General features: G+C 42.7%; 2 protein-coding genes across 2 annotated transcripts in view; both read left to right on the top strand.

The window, feature by feature from the left end:
• The window catches only part of LOC117498825 (ras GTPase-activating protein nGAP-like), a gene marked incomplete in the record, with an annotated part of 75,364 nt that overhangs the window by 9,736 nt on the left and 45,628 nt on the right, over positions 1-20,000 (top strand). The window contains 2 exon segments of the mRNA XM_034150969.1: positions 7,566-7,693; positions 8,378-8,504. Of these exon segments, the coding sequence (XP_034006860.1) occupies positions 7,566-7,693; positions 8,378-8,504 (255 nt within the window).
• Positions 2,925-5,150, top strand: LOC117498826 (tripartite motif-containing protein 35-like). The gene has a single exon (XM_034150970.1). It carries the CDS (start codon positions 3,250-3,252, stop codon positions 4,654-4,656), a length of 1,407 nt encoding a protein of 468 aa, XP_034006861.1. The 5' UTR covers positions 2,925-3,249; the 3' UTR covers positions 4,657-5,150.

Raw genomic sequence — 20,000 nt, 5'->3', positions numbered from 1 at the left:
TAATACACTGGAGATATCTGAGTGTGTGTGTGAGTTTTATCTGACACACCCCTCTCTGTTCTCACTGTGGTTTAACCCGCCTCCCCCATGACTTCCTGTTGAATGGTCCCATCTTGATAAAGCAGTGATGTCACCGCGCTGTGATTGGTGGAGACGTCCGTGTTTACAAGTTGCCTAAGAAACCAGACCTGTGTAGACAAAGCAGCCTCTGTTGGTGTGTGTGTGTGTGTGTGTGTGTGTGTGTGTGTGTGTGTGTGTGTGTGTGTGTGTGTGTGTGTGTGTGTGTGTGTGTGTGTGTGTGTGTGTGTGTGTGTGTGTGTGTGTGTGTGTGTGTGTGTGTGTGTGTGTGTGTGTGTGTGTGTGTGTGTGTGTGTGTGTGTGTGTGTGTGTGTGTGTGTGTGTGTGTGTGTGTGTGTGTGTGTGTGTGTGTGTGTGTGTGTGTGTGTGTGTGTGTGTGGACAGGTGGCAGACTCTCACACATTCCCAGTGGAGGTTTGGCTGGAGTCGAGTTTCTCTCACTGGATGTTTCTCGTGCCTCTGAAGCTGCCACAGTCATGTTTATGTTTTTCAAATATGTACAGGAAATATCTTTAAAGAGGAATATTCTGATATAAAAACCTGAAAGCTCCTCACTGGCAATTAGGATTTCCCATGAAAGCAATTTGTTTTGGGTGCACAGACAAGAAAACATTTAAAATAGACAAGAAAATACACAAAATAAATATCAAAATGTACTTTCTATTTCAAAATGTAAGTGTGTGTGTGTGTGTGTGTATATTTGTGTGTGTGTGTGTGTGTATATTTGTGTGTGTGTGTGTGTGTGTGTGTGTGTATATTTGTGTGTGTGTGTGAGTTCAGGTATTGCCGGCGTTGCATAACACAGCAGCAACTTCCTATCTCTTTGTAAACCGTCCAATCAGTGCTTTGCTTCCCGTGGCTCCTCCCCCTCAGCTGGGAGCAGGTGTTTCTGCCTCTCGCTCTGACGCGGGTGATTTAGTATGCAGACAGAAATAGTTTGCTGAGTGAGTGTGTCACTGCTCAGCTGCTACACACACACATACACACACACACACACACACACACACACACACACACACACACACACACACACACTGTACCGCTGTGTGTGTGTTTGTGGTCGCTTCTGTGTGGGGTTTGTTTGATTGGAAGAGGGTTAATTGAAATATTTTGGACATTATATTTCTTCACTTTCCTGATTCCTCCTCCCTCCTCTCCCCCTCCTCCCCCTCCTCCTCTTCCTCCTCCTGATGAGGATATCTGGAGCCACAGCGCCCTCTGCAGTCTCTGCATTGTATGCACATGTTGGAAATATATTTATACAGTGGCGGCTGGTGGAAAATATTTTAGGTGGGGCTGTGGAAATGGTGACCAAACAATACTAGAGGGGTCCGGGGGGATGCTCCCCCGGTAATTTTTTTTGAGAAAAGACCCCTTAAATCATGACTTCTGGTGATGTTAGAGGGGGGGAAGGACAATTTGAGGCTTAAAAATATGAGAAGACTGATCAATACCTCCATAACTTCAGTGTGGTTAGCTATGAATCTTCCAAAACTTCCAAACACCTTGTCCTGGCCATAGTTTCTACAGCATAAACTGTGCAACAGTACAGTAGGCCCACACAAACTGCAGAACACCGGGGCTTTGGGAACACTGATTTAATTCCCATTTAACCTGTTAAGGGGCTTTTTTCCCCCGTTTTTTTTCTCACAAAACTGTGTCTCAGGGCTTCTTAAAATGTAATAAACTATTCATGTGTCCTACTCAGAGGAAACGCATCTAACTGATGATATGAACCATGTTTACCGAAACAAAACACAAGTCTCACAAGAAGCGTCTAAATGAGCCCTGAGCGAAAAAATGCTAACGCACTCTAGGTATAAATCAATCGATATACTTATCAGATATGCACAAACAAGTTTACAAGCTGAGATTCCACATATTCTAGAAATATAAGTATCATCACTGAGCGATCAGAACTCGCGACAGGAGAAGCAAATACAGACATCACACGACGTAGCTTTAGGTAGAGGAGATATGCTCACCTTTTGCAGAATAACAATTCTGATCAAAAACGAGAAAAACTTAGCTGAAGGTTAATCCATAGGTTAATCCAATGTGTCTGTCACTTTGAAAAATGATTGATGATCCATAATTCCATTTTTATGTCAAAAACGGAGTTTTCATTAGCTGTAGCTTCCAGAGTGTATGACAGCTTCCTGTTTTGTCTCCTTGGATACGAGTCCAAACAACTCACAGACTGCACCGGGCGCTCACGTAGGAGCCCTGTGACCATCATATTTGACGACGCTGATTGGCTGAAATTATGTTTTCGCGGCATAGTTTACACGTTACAGATAGCAACAGTCAGCTGCTAGTGGCTGCTGCTGCACTGGTTGAGGGCTCCTCTCTTAGCGCCCAGACGAGAGAAGGTACACGGGCAAGGCCAGGCAGGAAACATGTGACTTATCAGTAACTTTAGACATCGTAACACAATTTTAAACGAGATTTTATTGTAGATTATACATTTTACTGATACCAATTATATAATATTTACCTTGTTCATTAAAAATAAAAATATATATTTTTTTTAAAATATACATTTTTTTTTAATTTTTTTTTTTTAATATGGGAAGAGGTGGGGCGGCGCCCCTAGCGCCCCTATGGACCGGCCGCCACTGTATTTATACAAAAAAACACCAAATCACCAGTTTTTCAGCAGAACCTTTGTGTTGAATTATGGAATTAATTTGTAAACTAGTGAGGTGAGACAATCTGTATTTATCTATTTGAATTGCATCATCATTTGCGAGAGTGAACTGCATACCCAAGTCGTACACAGTATCTCACCTTTTGAGTTTCATAACACATGATCATGAATCAGTTTGGACCTGACAAACCTCCTCACCTCACCTGACTCACCTGACTCACCTGAGACGAACCAGGAAACAGGCTATTAAATAAGATGACACACACTCACACACACACACACTCACACACACACACACACACACACACACACACACGGAGAGAGACGGACTGTCAGATTCAGAACAAAAGTCTTCAGGACGTCTGCAGGAGGGAATATCTGGAATAATAACTTCTTCTTGGAGCAGCGTCTGAATCCACACTCTGAACACGGGGAGTTTCCAGAACAAAGACTCAAACAGGAAGTAACTTCCAGGAGCAGGGAGCGGCTGCTGCTCTGTTCTCAGATTCAACCGGAGAACGATGGCTTCCAGATTAGAGAGAGACCTCAGCTGTTCGGTCTGCCATGACATCTTTAGAGATCCTGTCACCCTGTCCTGCTGCCACAGCTTCTGTAGAGACTGTCTGCAGAGCTGGTGGACGAAGACAGAAGAGAGGAAGTGTCCACTTTGTAAGAGAAGATTTTCCAAGGACTCACTTCCTGCTAACTTTACTTTAAAGAACCCGTGTGAGAGTTTCTTAGAGGAGAGAGGTCAGAGATCTCCAGAGGCTCTCTGCAGTCTGCACTCTGAGAGACTCAAACTCTTCTGTCTGGACCATCAGCAGCCAGTGTGTCTCGTCTGCAGAGATTCAAGAACACACACCAACCACAGAATCAGACCCATCGATGAAGCTGCTCAGGATCTCAGAGAGGAGCTCCAGAAGTCTCTGCAGCCCTTTCAGGAGAAACTGAAGCTCTTTGAAGAAGTTAAAGTGAAGCTTGATCAAACAGCAGGACACCTGAAGGTCCAGGCCCGATACACAGAGCGGCGGATTAAGGAGCAGTTTAAGAAGCTTCACCAGTTTCTAAAAGAGGAAGAGGAGGCCAGGATGGCTGCACTGAGGGAGGAAGAGGAGCTGAAGAGGAAGATGATGGAGGAGAAGATGGAGGCTGTGAGCAGAGAGATAGCAGCTCTTTCACACACAGTCAGAGCCACAGAGAAGGAGCTGAGAGCTGAAGACGTCTCCTTCCTGCTCAACTACAAGGCTGCAGTGGAGAGGCTGCAGCGCCCCCTGCTGGAGGATCCACAGCTGCCCTCAGGAGCTCTGATAGACCAGGCCAAACACCTGGGCAACCTCAGCTTCAACATCTGGAGCAAGATGAAGGACATGGTGTCCTACTCTCCTCTCATCCTGGACCCAAACACTGCTGCTCCAGAACTCATCCTGTCTGAAGATCTGACCAGTGTGAGACGAGGAGGGAAACGGGAACTTCCTGATAATCCAGAGAGGTTTGATAACCTCTCTATCCTGGGCTCTGAGGGCTTTGACTCAGGGACTCACAGCTGGGACGTTCAGGTTGGAGACATTACACTCTGGTCACTGGGTGTGTTAGCAGAGTCTGCACAGAGGAAGGGAGACAAAGAGTCTGGATTATGGAGAATATTAACCTGGTTAGGTGGATTCACAGCATTCTCTCCATCCGGTCCACCCACTGATCTCTCATCTCAGAAGAAGCCCCGGAGGGTCAGAGTGAATCTGGACTATAATGGAGGAAAGCTGTGGTTCTCTGATCTTGACTCTAACACACACATACACACCTTCACACACACTTTCACTGAGAGGATGTTTCCATACTTTTACACTTGGGATGACCTGAGGGTTTTACCTCTGAAGGTTTCTGTGAATGTGAAACAGCAGAATAGATCTGGGATGAAAAGAAAAGTGTAGAAATGTGAAGTACCAGGGGAAGAACAAGGTGACCGTAACAGGGGTTGTTGCAGTAAAATCAGAAAAATCACTTAATTTAAGATTATTTTCTGTGAAAGAGTTTTATTTGATCTCTACATTTATCTGAGTTCATACAGTTATAGCTAAAGACCCTGATCCAGCTGTTTCAAACACATCATCCATGAAGACCTTGGATTTAGGGAGTTTAAAGACCTGGCATCACAGATGAGAGTGGTGGTGGGGAGGATCTGGAGTGATGAGGGGGGGTCTAATCGTGACCTGGGTCTGATGAAGAGGAGGAGAATGGGGGGGAGGAGGGCTCCGTCGATTCACCTGAAATGAGAGCAGATTTAAAAGTTTGCCAAATGCGCTGTTTTATTTACGTCTGTAGGCCGTAGTTGTGAGTGTGGACGGTCGGAGCATATTCAACGTTAGCTTAGCCTGATCGATCGGATCTCCATTCAGAAAACACGCATTTTAAACGTTTTTTAGCCTGCCGTCTGTCTGCAGACTTGTCAAAGCATTAATTCATGGTTGTTACTAACCGGTACCAGTATGTTGTTACTTCGGCATCATTTTGAAACGTGTATTACAATTAAATCACGGTAAACTATGTTCATTGTGTTGTAGTTGTAGCTCCCTTGCAGTCACTAGTGGCCCGGAAAGAACCTCGATTTTGGAGGGCCAGAAAAAAGGTGAAAAAGTACCCGTTAGCCGGAACTAACCCAGTGGAAACGCAAAAAAAAGCGGGCCGGGTTTGGTTGTTGTTGTTGTTGTTGTTGTTGTTGTTGTTGTTGGGACAGATAGGTGTTGTTGTTGTTGGGACAGATAGATGGTGTTGTTGTTGGGACAGATAGGTGTTGTTGTTGGGACAGATAGGTGTTGTTGTTGTTGGGACAGATAGATGGTGTTGTTGTTGGGACAGATAGATGGTGTTGTTGTTGGGACAGATAGGTGTTGTTGTTGTTGGGACAGATAGGTGTTGTTGTTGTTGGGACAGATAGGTGTTGTTGTTGGGACAGATAGGTGTTGTTGTTGTTGGGACAGATAGGTGTTGTTGTTGTTGGGACAGATAGGTGTTGTTGTTGTTGTTGTTGGGACAGATAGGTGTTGTTGTTGTTGGGACAGATAGGTGTTGTTGTTGGGTATTATGGACTTTATCTTTCCAGAGACTTTTCTGTAAAGCTACCAAAGATCCTCGTTGATTTCTTAATTGATATTAAGTTGAGTTAATAACGTGGCAGTAATATTCCTCAGTGTTGCCTCATCTACTTTTAGATCATTGTATATGTTATGATTGTACTTCTCTCTGGGTCTATCACATTATTTGGGTGTGTGTGTTTTTGGTGTTTGTGTAAAGATGTGTCTGATTGAAAGCAGCTGAATTCACGGTGTAAAAACAACATATCTCTCAATTCAGGCGTAAAAAAACATACTTAAAAGACAGTAAAATACAGTGTACTTTTATTAAAAAGGGTTCCATCTAAATATAATGACACATCAAACCGAGGGTGAGCTCTTTACCTAAAACAGCTGGAGACATTTAGGGGAGCTCTACAAATATCTGCATTTGTTGTGTTTTTTTTTCAGTTTAAATGAATATTCTCTGTGTATTAAGGTTCATGAATTAAATAAACGGGTTGTAGTAAAGCTTTTGTCAGAGTGTTTATTGGTGCTTAGAAATGCTAATAATCTGTGTGTTCCTGCTGTTGTTGTTATTATGGGATGCAGCTCCATTGTTTCTCTACAGAGCAATTATATAACATGTTTCAGGGTCAATGTTCTCAGGATTAATTGCAATGTTGAAGATTTTATTGTAATATTCACAAAAGCAACAGTTGTGCAGAAAAAGTTCTCCATTTTGAGAAAAAGTTCTCCATTTTGAGAAAATGTCAGCATTCTGAAATGTTTGAGAAAAAAAATCATAATTTTGAGCTTTTGAGAAAAAAGTGATTTTGAGATTTTGATAAAAAAAATCATAATTTTGAGATTTGGAGAAAAAAATTATAATTTTGAGATTCTGAGAAAAAAATCATGATTTTCAGATTTTGAGAAAAAAATCATGATTTTGAGATTTTGAGAAAAAAATCATGATTTTGAGAAAAAATAATGATTTTGAGAAAAAATCATGATTTTGAGAAAAAAATCATAATTTTGAGAAAAAAATCATAATTTTGAGAAAAGAATCATAATTTTGAGATTTGGAGAAAAAAATTATAATTTTGAGATTCTGAGAAAAAAATCATAATTTTGAGATTTTGAGAAAAGTCATAATTTTGAGATTTTGAGAAAAAAGTCACCATTTTGAGATTTGCAGGCAGTATGAGATTGTCATACTGCCTGTGCTGCAGCACCTCTTTTCCCCCTCTGTCCGACGGTACGTCCACACGGCAGCGTCGCGTGCTTCAACGGAGATGCTTCCCCTTCACTTTGAATGTGGTGACGTCACGCTTTGCCGAACTGCATTGTGGTTCCGTCGCGTCGCTTTGCCTCCGTTGCTCGCTTCGAAAGTTGAGAAAAGTTCAACTTTTCAAGCTTCAACGGAAGCGTCAGCCAATCAAATCATATGCCAGTACAAGCGCTAGCCAATCAAACCGCGTGCTTGTGTGTCTGGGGCGGGAGATTCAGGTGATTGGTTGTTGGTCGCGAGCCAGACACGCCCACCGGCAAGCTTCAACGCGCGCTGCCGTGTGGACGCACCGTGAAACCAGAGCCCAGTCTGCTCTGATTGGTTGGAGCACTTTAGGAGCGTGAGTGTTACACTGATAGAGGGAACACAGGGATTTTAGCCGTTATAATAATTTAAAATAGTTTTCCCATCTGTGTTAATTTTTGTTGTACAGGGCCTCTTTAAAGCAGGTTAAATGTGTGTGTGTGTGTGTGTGTTCTAACACGCTGTCTCCTCTCAGATGTTAAAGGTCCTCCGGCTCACCGGTTCTCCTGCGGTCAGAGTCCCTACAGCGACACAGTTTCCTGGGAGAGGAAGTTCTGCATCCTGACGGACAGCCAGCTCATCCTGCTGCCCAGAGACCACCAGGTCAGAGCTGCTGCTGTTTCATACTTATATACACTATATATGTAGTTACACAGTATATATCATGATTCTTTATTAACCTCCAGTACAGTAAGATCTGGACACCTGCTGCTATTATAGACACATGCATTTCCAAACATTTGGTCTACCTATGTTGCAAATGTTTTATCTCTTCGATTTACACACGGCATCTATTGCACGTGTGTCCGTCCTGGGAGAGGGATCCCTCCTCTGCTGCTCTCCCAGAGGTTTCTCCCATGTTCCCCTTTAAACTGTGGGTGTTCTCTGGAAGTGTTTCCTTGTACGATGTGAGGGTCTAAGGACAGAGGGTCTAAGGACAGAGGGTCTAAGGACAGAGGGGGTCGTATTGTCATACTGATATTCTGTACAAACTGTGAAGTCCACTGAGACAAATGTAACATTTGTGATATTGGGCTATATAAATAAACATTGATTGATTGATTGCTCCTGTTATGCTCTCAGAACAACAACCAGGATTTATTCATATCATCAATATCACTGTCTTCTAGCTTTGATTCTCCAAAAAACACCTCAGAGAGCCATTAAATGCCCCACCAAGCAACATTCTCTAAATAACAGACAGGAAGCGGAGGTGCCTCGAGCACAGTTTGCTGCAGAGTGAAGGCACCTTACAATGGTGTGTGTGTGTGTGTGTGTCCCCCTCAGGCTGCAGCTGAGGCTCAGGAGAGTCCCACCAACTCCTCCAAGGGTCGAAGTCTCCGCAGGACTGTCAGCGTTCCCTCGGAGGGGCCATTCCCCGAGTTCCCAGCAGAGGGCGCCGCCGCCATGCTCGGTAAGAGAGTGAGTGTGTGTGTGTGTGTGTGTGTGTGGTGTGTGTGTGTGTGTGTGTGTGTGTGTGTGTGTGTGTGTGTGTGTGTGTGTGTGTGTGTGTGTGTGTGTGTGTGTGTGTGTGTGTGTGTGTGTGTGTGTGTGTGTGTGTGTGTGTGTGTGTGTGTGTGTGTGTGTGTGTGTGTGTGTGTGTGTGTGTGTGTGTGTCAGACTTTGGAGGAGGTGGTTTAATCCGTGTGTGTGCAAGTTAAATAAATAAATGCACAGACGTGGATTACATTAATCAGAAACAGAAAACTCAAAGTCCTAAAACACTACATTTCCCATAATGCACCTTCCTGATTCAAAGGCTCTATAGAGAGGCGAAGTCCCTCCCTTTCCGGGGGAGCTCCATGGGACCTTATTTTGGAAAAAGTATGTATTGAAGTCAATGGAGAGAGAAAGATTATCTTTTGATCCCGTTTGAATTGAGTCATGAATTACACATATGATGTTTGTGAATTTAAAAGATAATTTTGCAAGTCAAAAAAATTCAAATGTGTCGTAAAACTGTGAAGTAAAACTTTTTTTTGTGTGAAACGCTCAATGAACTCCATCTCCCGTCTCGCACCACACACCAAGACGGCCGTCACGTTGGCACATTTCACTTCTTTCTTTCAGAATGAGGCGGAAAGTATTAAAAGAGGTGAAAATCACTCCAAGTCTGGGCATGTTGAGAGCTGTACATACACACAAGGGGAGTGAGTCGGTTCCTAAGAGCCAGCATGCGGGACCGGGACTCTGGGATTTGTAGTCTTTCTAGTTGCGTATTTTTCATAGTCTTATATTTCAACAGTTTTACGACAAACTGTGACTTTTTTGACATGGAAATTATTTTTTAAATTCACAAACATCATATGTGTAATTCGTGGCACAATTCAAACGGGATCCAAAGATAATCTTTCTCTCTCCATTGACTTCAATACAAACTTTTTCAGAAATAAGGTCCCATGGGTCGGAAGTAGATGGGCTGGACTTCGCCTCTCTATCATCATGTGCACAGCAGCTGCAGAGTATGAAGCTCCTCCAGCAATGCATTATTAATATATATAAGATTTATCTGAAATACACAACTTTGATTACATTTTTCTTTTGAATTGTTTATTTTTATAATAACACACACGATGTAAAAAGTGGATTAAACCTTAAAACGTTACATTTACGTCTCGGATTTCAGGGGAAATGGAAATATCACATTTATTTTCCACCAAAATGAATGACACTACTGTAATCATGTTATTGAGAAACTTGTTTTGTGCAACTCTTTTCTCATAAATCCACATTTTCACATTTATTTTGTAAAGTTTTCCACTTAAGTCTCATTTTTGGGTGTTTTTATTTATTTTAGTCAATGTATTGAACATGTCAGAAACAAAACATACAACAATAATAATGATATTTCTTTACTTATAATAATAATTATAACAAAGTACAAAAAATAAATACAAATAACAACAATGCTCAAATAGTGTCTGTCACGTTCAACAGGGGCAAGAAGAAGCTTAAAAAAACCTTTCTGGTCCCTCCATCTAGAGTACATTTTCCCTATCAATAAAATATTAGGTCATCAGCTACATGTCACGACAAGAAATAGCAAGCATCACTTCACCGTCCTGCTCAGAACCATTTGGGAAGTATGAAGGAGCAGTACATCATGAACAAGGATGCTTGATCCATGAGGTCTTTGGCTTTGATAGAGCTGATATGTGGTTTCCAAGCTACCCCATGTTTGGATTCAGGAGGAAGTAGTTTCTTGGTAAAATGAGGCGTTCGGGTGCAGCGTGTATTTCCCGGCTCTGTGTGGGAGCGTCTCTGTTGCCGGGTAACGTTTGCGGGACAAAGCGTCCAGTGTCCGTCCGTCTGTCTGACCTCTGACCCCTGAGGGACGCCACGACGAGGGGCTTCCCAGCCACATCTGCAGGGGTCCAGAAGAACAATGGCACTTTGTCTGTCTCATTATATAGAGGTAATATAAATAATGATTCTCGTAAATGTACCACTTTTATCTCAAAATATGTTAGTTTTACTTGTAAACATTGAACCTTTGATTCTCGTAAATGTACCACTGTTACCTCAAAATATTCATGTTTTTTCTAGTAACATTGTACGTTTAAATCTCATAAATGTACAATTTTTATCTCCATATATTTACGTTCCTTCTCTGGAAATTGTCAGTTTTATTCTCGTACATGTTCCACTTTTATCTCAACATCTTCTTTGAATCAGAAGTTTATATTATGAGTAAAAAAGTGTATTGTCTGAAGCCCCCCTCTCTCTTATCCTGCATTCATTCACACACACTCATTAATTCACTGACCTCTGACCTCTGCACCCACCATTATGATGCTAATGTTCCCAGTCTGCCCACACAGAGCACAACCCGTCTGGACTGGGTTAGTTCTGGGTTACATCGGCATGGAAACCGCTCACTACTGGAGTTAAACTGGTGCTGTTACTTTACTGTTGGATGTGGGACCTCAAAGTCATTTTTTTGAATAGTCTAATAAATATAACAGTACAGTAACTAAAGTCGGACTGAGCATACCGGTACTTTCTGTAGACCTGTCTGCCCGTTGTGTGAGTGCACTGCGCGTGTGCACTTGTGGCATTGTTTGGGATGACCTCATTAAAATAGCGTCCACCCAGTACAAATATCCCCCTACACCACTGTTTATACTGGTTGTGAATATGACTGTTTACTGGTTTTAAAAGTGAATATACTGGAACTACCCCCGGTTTATTTATATATTCATACTGGGTTTGATGCATGCTGGCACCGCTTTAAAGAACGGATTGATGTTGAGATTAGTATAGAAGTATTTAGGTCTTAATGCTACAGTTATACTGGGTTTAATACTGGATATATACTGGGTTTAATACTGGATATATACTGGGTTTAATACTGGATATATACTGGGTTTAATACTGGATATATACTGGGTTTAATACTGGATATATACTGGGTTTAATACTGGATATATACTGGGTTTAATACTGGATATATACTGGGTTTAATACTGGATATACTGGGTTTAATACTGGATATATACTGGGTTTAATACTGGATATATACTGGGTTTAATACTGGATATACACTGGGTTTAATACTGGATATACACTGGGTTTAATACTGGATATATACTGAACATATACCGGCTTCAACACCTGACGTATACTGGGTTAAGTATTGTTGCATTAACACTGGCTGCTTGCTTTACTGGTGTGTTATGATATATATGATATATATGTACGTGTTGAACGCTGTGTGTTTAAGGTTCACAGGTTGAGACTGAAATAGTGAAACAGGAAGCTGGAAGCTCTGTTGTTTCCCACTTCTCTGTTTGTTCTTCTGCTTCACTTTCTACTTCACAGTGAAGCGTAGAGTTCAGAGTTACTTACACTTCACTCTCTGTCTGAGACGCAGCTCAACCTGCACTCACAGGAATCTGCTGAACAATGAGCAGGAACTACAATTCAATACTGCGTTATATTGCAACTCTGTGAGCGTGTGTGTCCTAAAGATCCCAGCAACATAAATACAGCTTAACATCCAGAACAAAGCCAGTGAGACGTACATGGTCCATCCTGCATCAAATGGAGTCTGAATGTAGTCATGAACAACAAAATAAGAGTCTCAATCTCAGCTTCAACCCAGTAAGAATCAGAAATAACCCCAAAATTAATCTGGTATTAAATCCAGTATTTATCTGCTATCAAACCAAGTATTAATAAAGTATTAAACCCATTATTAATATGGCTTTAAAGCCAGTATACACTCAGTAATAATCTGTAATTACACACAGTATTAATCTGGTTTTAAACCTAGTATACATCCAGTATTTCCACCCAGAATTAATTAGAAATAAACCAAATTTGTACTAGTTTTCCTGCTGGGTTCAAAATATATGAAAAGTATGCTGGTTTTAATACTAGTTTCAAACGGGTTTTTAGCATCTGTTATACTGGGTTTAATAATGAATCCATACTGGACTTAATAACATATTCCCATGGAGTTTAATATACTTTGGACTGGTTTTAACTTTGAACATTGTTTCAAGAGTTATCTCTGAGTGTGTGTGACTGACTCTGCTGCATTCCTCAGCTTGCTCCACCTGTCAGCCCCGCCACAATAAAACCCACACAGCCTGCAACATCACCTTCAAAATAAGAGCCTTGCTACATTTGATTTCTGATGTGACATCCCTTTCTCTGATCTTTGCATTAGTATTGATTTACAAAAACGACACACACACACACACACACACACACACACACACACACACACACACACACACACACATGGAGAGCTGTTAGAGAGATTGATCAGATACATGCAGTAAAGCTCTGAGGGAGAGAAAAGGGAGGAGAGAGAGAGAGGATGATGCTGATGGGCGAGAGAGTAGAGGACGGGACGAAGACGGCAGCAGTTTCCTTCAGCCGGACTTTTATTTTGAAGGTCCGGGCCGGAAGTGTGTGTATGTGTGTGCGTGTGTTTGTTTGTGTGTGTGAGTGATTGAGACAGAATCAGTGTTTTTCTGACATGAGTTAGTCCGCGGCTCTCATGGACTTTCCGGGTGAGTCTTTTATGATTTTAAACTCTTTAAAAAGTCAATCCGACTTCCGGTGTTTTTAACAAGTGTCCGCGTGCAGGTGGCGAAACGCGCGAGAAGATGAGACGAGTGTCCGCGTGCAGAAACTCCCGTTAAAGAGCGATTTAAACATTAAAGCTGCAGGTAGTACCACCACCGTGTACTAATACTCAGTGGTGGGAAGTAACTGTAGTAAACTCACAAGCTACCCTGCAGTATACAAAGTATGTACCCAGTATTCATCTAGAAATACACCCAATACAAAACCATCAATAAAACTAGTCTTGCATTAACCCCACTAAATATACAGTATTTAACCCAGTATACATTTATGTATTTTATTGACATAAACTAGTTTAGTATTGGATTTTTTTACTAGTTTTATTGCTGGATAATACTTTTATAGTTTTGCTTGTTGTAACAAAGTATTCCTACACTCTGGTACTTCTACTTTTACTCAAGTACAAGATGCTACTTCTACTTTTACTCAAGTACAAGATGCACTACTTGTACTTGTAGTATTTTCACGGTGTAGTATGCAATACTTTTACTGCAGTAGAGGATGTGAATACTTCTCTCAAGCAGATCATGGCAGGACTCAGAAACATAAACGTGTGTGTGTGTGTGTGTGTGTGTGTGTGTGTGTGTGTGTGTGTGTGTGTGTGTGTGTGTGTGTGTGTGTGTGTGTGTGTGTGTGTGTGTGTGTGTGTGTGTGTGTGTGTGTGTGTGTGTGTGTGTGTGTGTGTGTGTGTTTTAACGGTCTGTGAGAGTGTGTGTGTGTTATTAACGGTCTGTGTGTCAGTTGCTCTGCTTTGTCCTGAGGTCAGAGGTCATCAGTGCGTCCTCTTTAGTCTGAAGAAAGGAATAATGAATATTCTCAGCAGAGCGTTACAGCTGCAATATGAACTCACATTTAAATGAGTGTAACAATTATTAATTTAACATAAAACTTCTCATATTCCCTCAATATATCATTATTATTTATGTTAATTCATTTTATTTTTAACGTATAAGTTGAGTAGTTATTTGGGCTTATATATATTCCTGCATAATATGATTTATACATTATTTATATTAATTTAGATGTATTTATTAGTTAACTCACTCACTGTATATTCATATTTTGAACAGAGTACATGTATTGACAAAGTACATAATATCTCCTACGGATTAATAATTAAAACAATATGTGAATCTTGAATCGAGACGCGAGCAGAAAAATATTCACATAATTTAAAAGAGAATTCAGAGGAATGTGAGCGGAGGCAGAAACTGGTTTCATTATGAGAGACATTCTTTGAAGTGTGTGTGTGTGTGTGTGTGTGTGTGTGTGTGTGTGTGTGTGTGTGTGTGTGTGTGTGTGTGTGTGTGTGTGTGTGTGTGTGTGTGTGTGTGTGTGTGTGTGTGTGTGTGTGTGTGTGTGTGTGTGTGTGTGTGTGTGTGTGTGTGTGTGTGTGTGTGTGTGTGTGTGTGTGTGTGTGTGTGTGTGTGTGTGTGTGTGTGTGTGTGTGTGTGTGTGTGTGTGTGTGTGTGTGTGTGTGTGGAGCCCGACTGGTGCTGCGTCATGACGTCACCCTTTACGTCGTTGATTTTCAACCCAACGGTGTCGGGTCGATGATCGTGTTGCTTTTAGGGCTGTAATATCGTTATTCGGATATTCGGTTTTTTTTGCACTGCGGCTGCCAAATTGAATTGATTGAAATCTCCAATATCAACGTAAGAGCTTGTGCCTCTTCGGGGGGTCCTAACACTTAACCATACACTTTATCGTTTACTTTCTCCGTCTTTATATGTAGATATGACTTTTCTCCGTTAATCTCTGTCACGTTGTTTCCATAGCAACAACAACTTCCTGTCAACTGCGCTACCTCTCCTTCAAAATAAAAGCATGTCCATACAAAATAGGAAGCCAAGTCAAATTACACTTGAGACGTATACAACTGCAACTAAAGTAACAAACACAATGCGATATCCTTTTCAATTTCAAAGAACACAAATTGGGTTACATTAACAAATAACTATAAAACAACAATACTGTAGAATAACAAAATGAATGCCGTGAATAAACCGAAATACACGTGTTGAAGCGGTTCACTGCTGATTACTACGCACCCCCCTCCCCCCCGCGCGGGCCGAATATCCGCTGCTGATTACTACCGAATATCCGGAGCCCGAAAAATGGTATTCGAGACAGCCCTAGTTGCTTTTAATCATACGAAGCCAGATTAAATTAAATAACGACTTCTCCAACCTTATACTTTTCTCCAGAGTGCCGTGGTTCATTGTTTATGAATGTGTTTCAGCGGCATTTACCGACCGCTGTAGCGCTGCCCGCTGTTTGGCATCACAACGCTGTTATGAAAGTTTCTCTGGTATAACATGGGTGATGTTAGCATAGCAACCGAAGCTAAACTGCCCTGAACAGTCTGGTGGGTCCTGGTCCAGGTCATGTGACTTTGTGTTCCCATAACAACCCATAACAACATGTCCAAGATGTCCATGTGCCAGACTAACACATGTGACAGAACTAGCTACATTTCAAAAGCTTGTTTTTTGTTGCTAAAGGTAAAATTCAAGCCATTTAAGAATGAAAATGTCCTTTATTACATTGAACCTGTTGTGGAAACATTTATTGATCAAATTGATATGAAACAAATGAGACCAACATCGCTGTGACACTGATCGGGACTTTAACCCTAAACTTTCACAGTAAACCCGGAGTGACACATATGCACAATTAGAAATATGATTATGATCTGCTCAGTTCATTTAGCTGATTAAATTATATTGAGTTAATATATTCTTTATTCTTCAATTCAAAGAATGCTCAAACTAATTTAAACCAAAAAATCATCCTCATTAATTAAGTTATATATAAGAGTTATTTTACCATTAAAGCCCAATGGGACATATATGCCACATTTCAGATATGTGACACTAGGGGGGTTTCTTGTCAGAAATGTGTTCTAGGTCGTCCATTTAGTCTAAATTATGTTCCCCTTAATTTTCAAAAAAGTATAAATTGGTCCGGCTTGTGGTGCCTTCAGGTTCTAGTGGTGCCTTCAGGCTTTCGTCCAGGCTCTTATGGTGCCTTCAGGCGCCTTCAGGCTCCCATTCAGGCCCTTGTGGTGCCTTCAGGCTCCCATTCAGTGTCTCGTGGTGCCTTCAGGCTCCCATTCAGTCTCTCGTGGTGCCTTCAGGCTCCCATTCAGTCTCTCGTGGTGCCTTCAGGCTCCCATTCAGTCTCTCGTGGTGCCTTCGGGCTCTCGTGGTGACTTTAGTCTCTCGTGGTGCCTTCGGGCTCTTGTGGTGCCTTCAGGCTCTCGTGGTGCCTTTAGTCTCTCGTGGTGCCTTCAGGCTCCCATTCAGTCTCTCGTGGTGCCTTCAGGCTCCCATTCAGTCTCTCGTGGTGCCTTCGGGCTCTCGTGGTGACTTCAGTCTCTCGTGGTGCCTTCGGGCTCTTGTGGTGCCTTCAGGCTCTCGTGGTGCCTTTAGTCTCTCGTGGTGCCTTCAGGCTACCATTCAGTCTCTCTTGGTGCCTTCGGGCTCTTGTGGTGCCTTCAGGCTCTCGTGGTGCCTTCAGGCTCTCGTGGTGCCTTTAGTCTCTCGTGGTGCCTTCAGGCTCTCCTTCAGTCTCTCGTGGTGCCTTCAGGCTCTCCCTCAGGCTCTGGTGGATCTCTGCTCTCAGACAGACAGTTTGAGGTGAGGATTACCTGTGTTGTGTTTGCGTCGTCAGGTGTGTCTCATTAATCCCCAGACATTCCTCACACTGCCATCACCATCGCAGCAGACAACCTGAACGCCTCATCAACAAGCACTCCTATTGGCTCGTACTCCAACACATCGCACGTGATTGGCTGAGGGGGCGGGACATCTCTCCAACATGTTTCAGTGACAGAAGCTACTGAAATAATTTAGTATTAAAACTACATGCAAACTACATGTGTGAGGAAAGGGATGTGTGGTGTAAGACATGACACACACACACACACACACACACACACACACACACACACACACACACACACACACACATTGATCGGCTGAAACTTATTTAGTGATTATGTATTAGGAGGAAGATGAGAAGTGTGTGTGTGCAGAGAGAGAGAGAGAGAGTGTGTGTGCAGAGAGAGAGAGTGTGTGTGTGCAGAGAGAGAGAGGAGAGCAGTTAGAGAGATTGATCAGATACATGCAGTAAAGCTCTGAGGGGGAGAAAAGGGAGGAGAGAGAGAGAGGATGATGCTGATGGGCGAGAGAGGGAGAGTAGAGGACGGGACGAAGACGGACGTTTGCAGCAGCTTCACCTGATTGGCTGAATCCTGTGTGTGTGTGTGTGTGTGCGTGCGTGCGTGTGTGTGTCCTCTCCTCAGATGATGGGGAACAGCTGTGATCGAGGTACCGTCTCTCTCTCTCTCTCTCTCTCCCTATGTGTGTGTGTGTGTGTGTGTGTGTCATGTGACTTCCTGTAGCATGTTAACTTTGAGGGAAAAAGGAGATGATGTCCCGCCGTGTTTCTTTATTTATTTTCCATCTTCATCGCTTCCTCTTCTTTGTGTGTGTGTGTGTGTGTGTGTGTGTGTGTGTGTGTGTGTGTGTGTGTGTGTGTGTGTGTGTGTGTGTGTGTGTGTGTGTGTGTGTGTGTGTGTGTGTGTGTGTGTGTGTGTGTGTGTGTGTGTGTGTGTGTGTGTGTGTGTGTGTGTGTGTGTGTGTGTGTGTGTGTGTGTGTGTGTGTGTGTGTGTGTGTGTGTGTGTGTGTGTGTGTGTGTGTGTGTGTGGCTCCTGTGCAGCGCTGCAGCTGAACTTGATCCAGCACTTTGCAAAAAAACAGAAAGAGATGCTGCTGCATGCTGCGTTCACAGTCCTCCGTTACAGTGGGAGATCTGAGCGCTTTGGTCTTCATGTGGTTTAATGCATCGTCTCTTAGTGTCCGTGTGGAAGCTGTTGTGTATGATATTAGCGCATTTTAAAGCCCTTTTTTAAACACAATATGAAGCTGCTGTTTATAATGCAAACCTCTCCTATAACGTCTTCTTAGAATATTACAGTTCGAGCTGCAACGGATTCATTTAGAGATTTGAAGATTTGCTGCTTTTAAGCAGGTTTAAGTGAATATCTTTTGACTTTTAAACATCACCTTGGGTTCTAAGAGACACTGGGATGGACCATTTTCAAATATCACATTTACAGATTCAATATTTACACATAATTGTCGAACTGCACACACAAGACATTGCAACTAGAGATGTCCCGATCCGATCACGTGATCGGGGATCGGAGCCGATCACGTGATTTTCAAAAGATCGGAATCGGCAGATTGTCAAAATCAAATGATCGGAATCGGATCGGGAGCAAAAAAAGCTGATCGGGACATCCCTAATTGCAACAGATTTAGTTTGGAGGTAAATCTGTGTGTCATGTGTGTGGAAGTTGATGTTATGGCTCCTCAGTATTTGGGCCCAGGGGCTTCATATTTAAATTTAAAAAAAGCAGTGGCCCCAGGACTGACCCTTGGGGGACACCAGCGGTACATTTCCTGTCATAATACTGTCTTCCTGAGAGGTACGAGTGGAAAAGGTCCAGAGCCGTGTCTGTGGTTCCCACCTCCTGGAGTCTAGTTAACACAACGTGTGCACTTTCTATGTGCTGGAGACCCTGCTTTACATTTCTATCATCACACTTAAGGGTTCACAGTAGGATTCTATGAGCTGGTAACTAGACTATGTAGCAGGAGGGAACCGAAGCTAACCCAGAGAAAACCCGGAGAAAACCAGGAGAAAACTTGGAGAAAAACGTGAGAAAACCCGGAGAAAAACGTGGGAAAACTTGGAGAAAAACGTGAGAAAACTTGGAGAAAAACGTGAGAAAACTTGGAGAAAAATGTGGGAAAACTTGGAGAAAAACGTGAGAAAACTTGGAGAAAAATGTGGGAAAACTTGGAGAAAAACGTGGGAAAACTTGGAGAAAAACGTGGGAAAACTTGGAGAAAAATGTGAGAAAACTTGGAGAAAAATGTGAGAAAACTTGGAGAAAATTTGGAGAAAAACGTGAGAAAAATGTGAGAAAACTTGGAGAAAAACGTGGGAAAACTTGGAGGAAAACTTGGAGAAAAACGTGAGAAAACTTGGAGAAAAACGTGGGAAAACTTGGAGAAAAACGTGAGAAAACTTGGAGAAAAACGTGGGAAAACTTGGAGAAAAACGTGGGAAAACTTGGAGAAAAACGTGGGAAAACTTGGAGAAAAACGTGGGAAAACTTGGAGAAAAACGTGGAAAAACTTGGAGAAAAACGTGGGAAAACTTGGAGAAAAAACGTGGAAAAACGTGGGAAACCCTGCGGTGTGCTTTCAGGCAGTCTCTCCTCACCTGTAGCAGAACGGACCGGGATCTGAGTCAGCTGCTGGAGCCACGCTCTTCTCTTTCACCAGGTGGTTCTTCTCCTTGCTTTCTGGATCAGCAGACCTTTGTTCTCTGAGCTCATGGACTCGTGATCCACCTGAAGAGCCCTCAGAGTCAGGAGGCTGAGGCTGGATTCGCTCGTTGGAGGCGTTGTTCTTCCTCTTCGAGGCTTACGTCTCCGCCGTCAGAACATCGCTCTCACACCTCAGGTCTTCTTGGAGTTCGAGCTTCCTCTGGACTTCAGAGAGGGTTTTCGGTCTTTTCGGACCCGGTCTTGAGCCTGCAGGACTTTCTTATCTGCCTCCAGTTTTACGTGGTTGTTGTTCTTTGACCTCCTGGATTTGGCCGACTCAATTTGGCACCCTCCAACATGTGGCGCCGCGTCTGGCTGCAGAGGAAGTGACAGCGGCTAAATTTAGCTTAAAGAAAATCAATGCAGCTGAGAGTGAGCCGCTCTGAGGACGGAGTAACACATCA

This window comes from Trematomus bernacchii, unplaced genomic scaffold (genome assembly GCF_902827165.1).
Source record: "Trematomus bernacchii unplaced genomic scaffold, fTreBer1.1, whole genome shotgun sequence".
Lineage (NCBI taxonomy): Eukaryota > Metazoa > Chordata > Actinopteri > Perciformes > Nototheniidae > Trematomus > Trematomus bernacchii.
Note: the sequence above shows the minus strand (reverse complement) of the source record. Positions and strands in the feature narration are given on the sequence as shown.

Coding starts and splice junctions, on each gene's coding strand:
- LOC117498826 (XM_034150970.1), top strand. CDS start 3,250: ATGGCTTCCAGATTAGAGAGAGACCTCAGCTGTTCGGTCTGCCATGAC.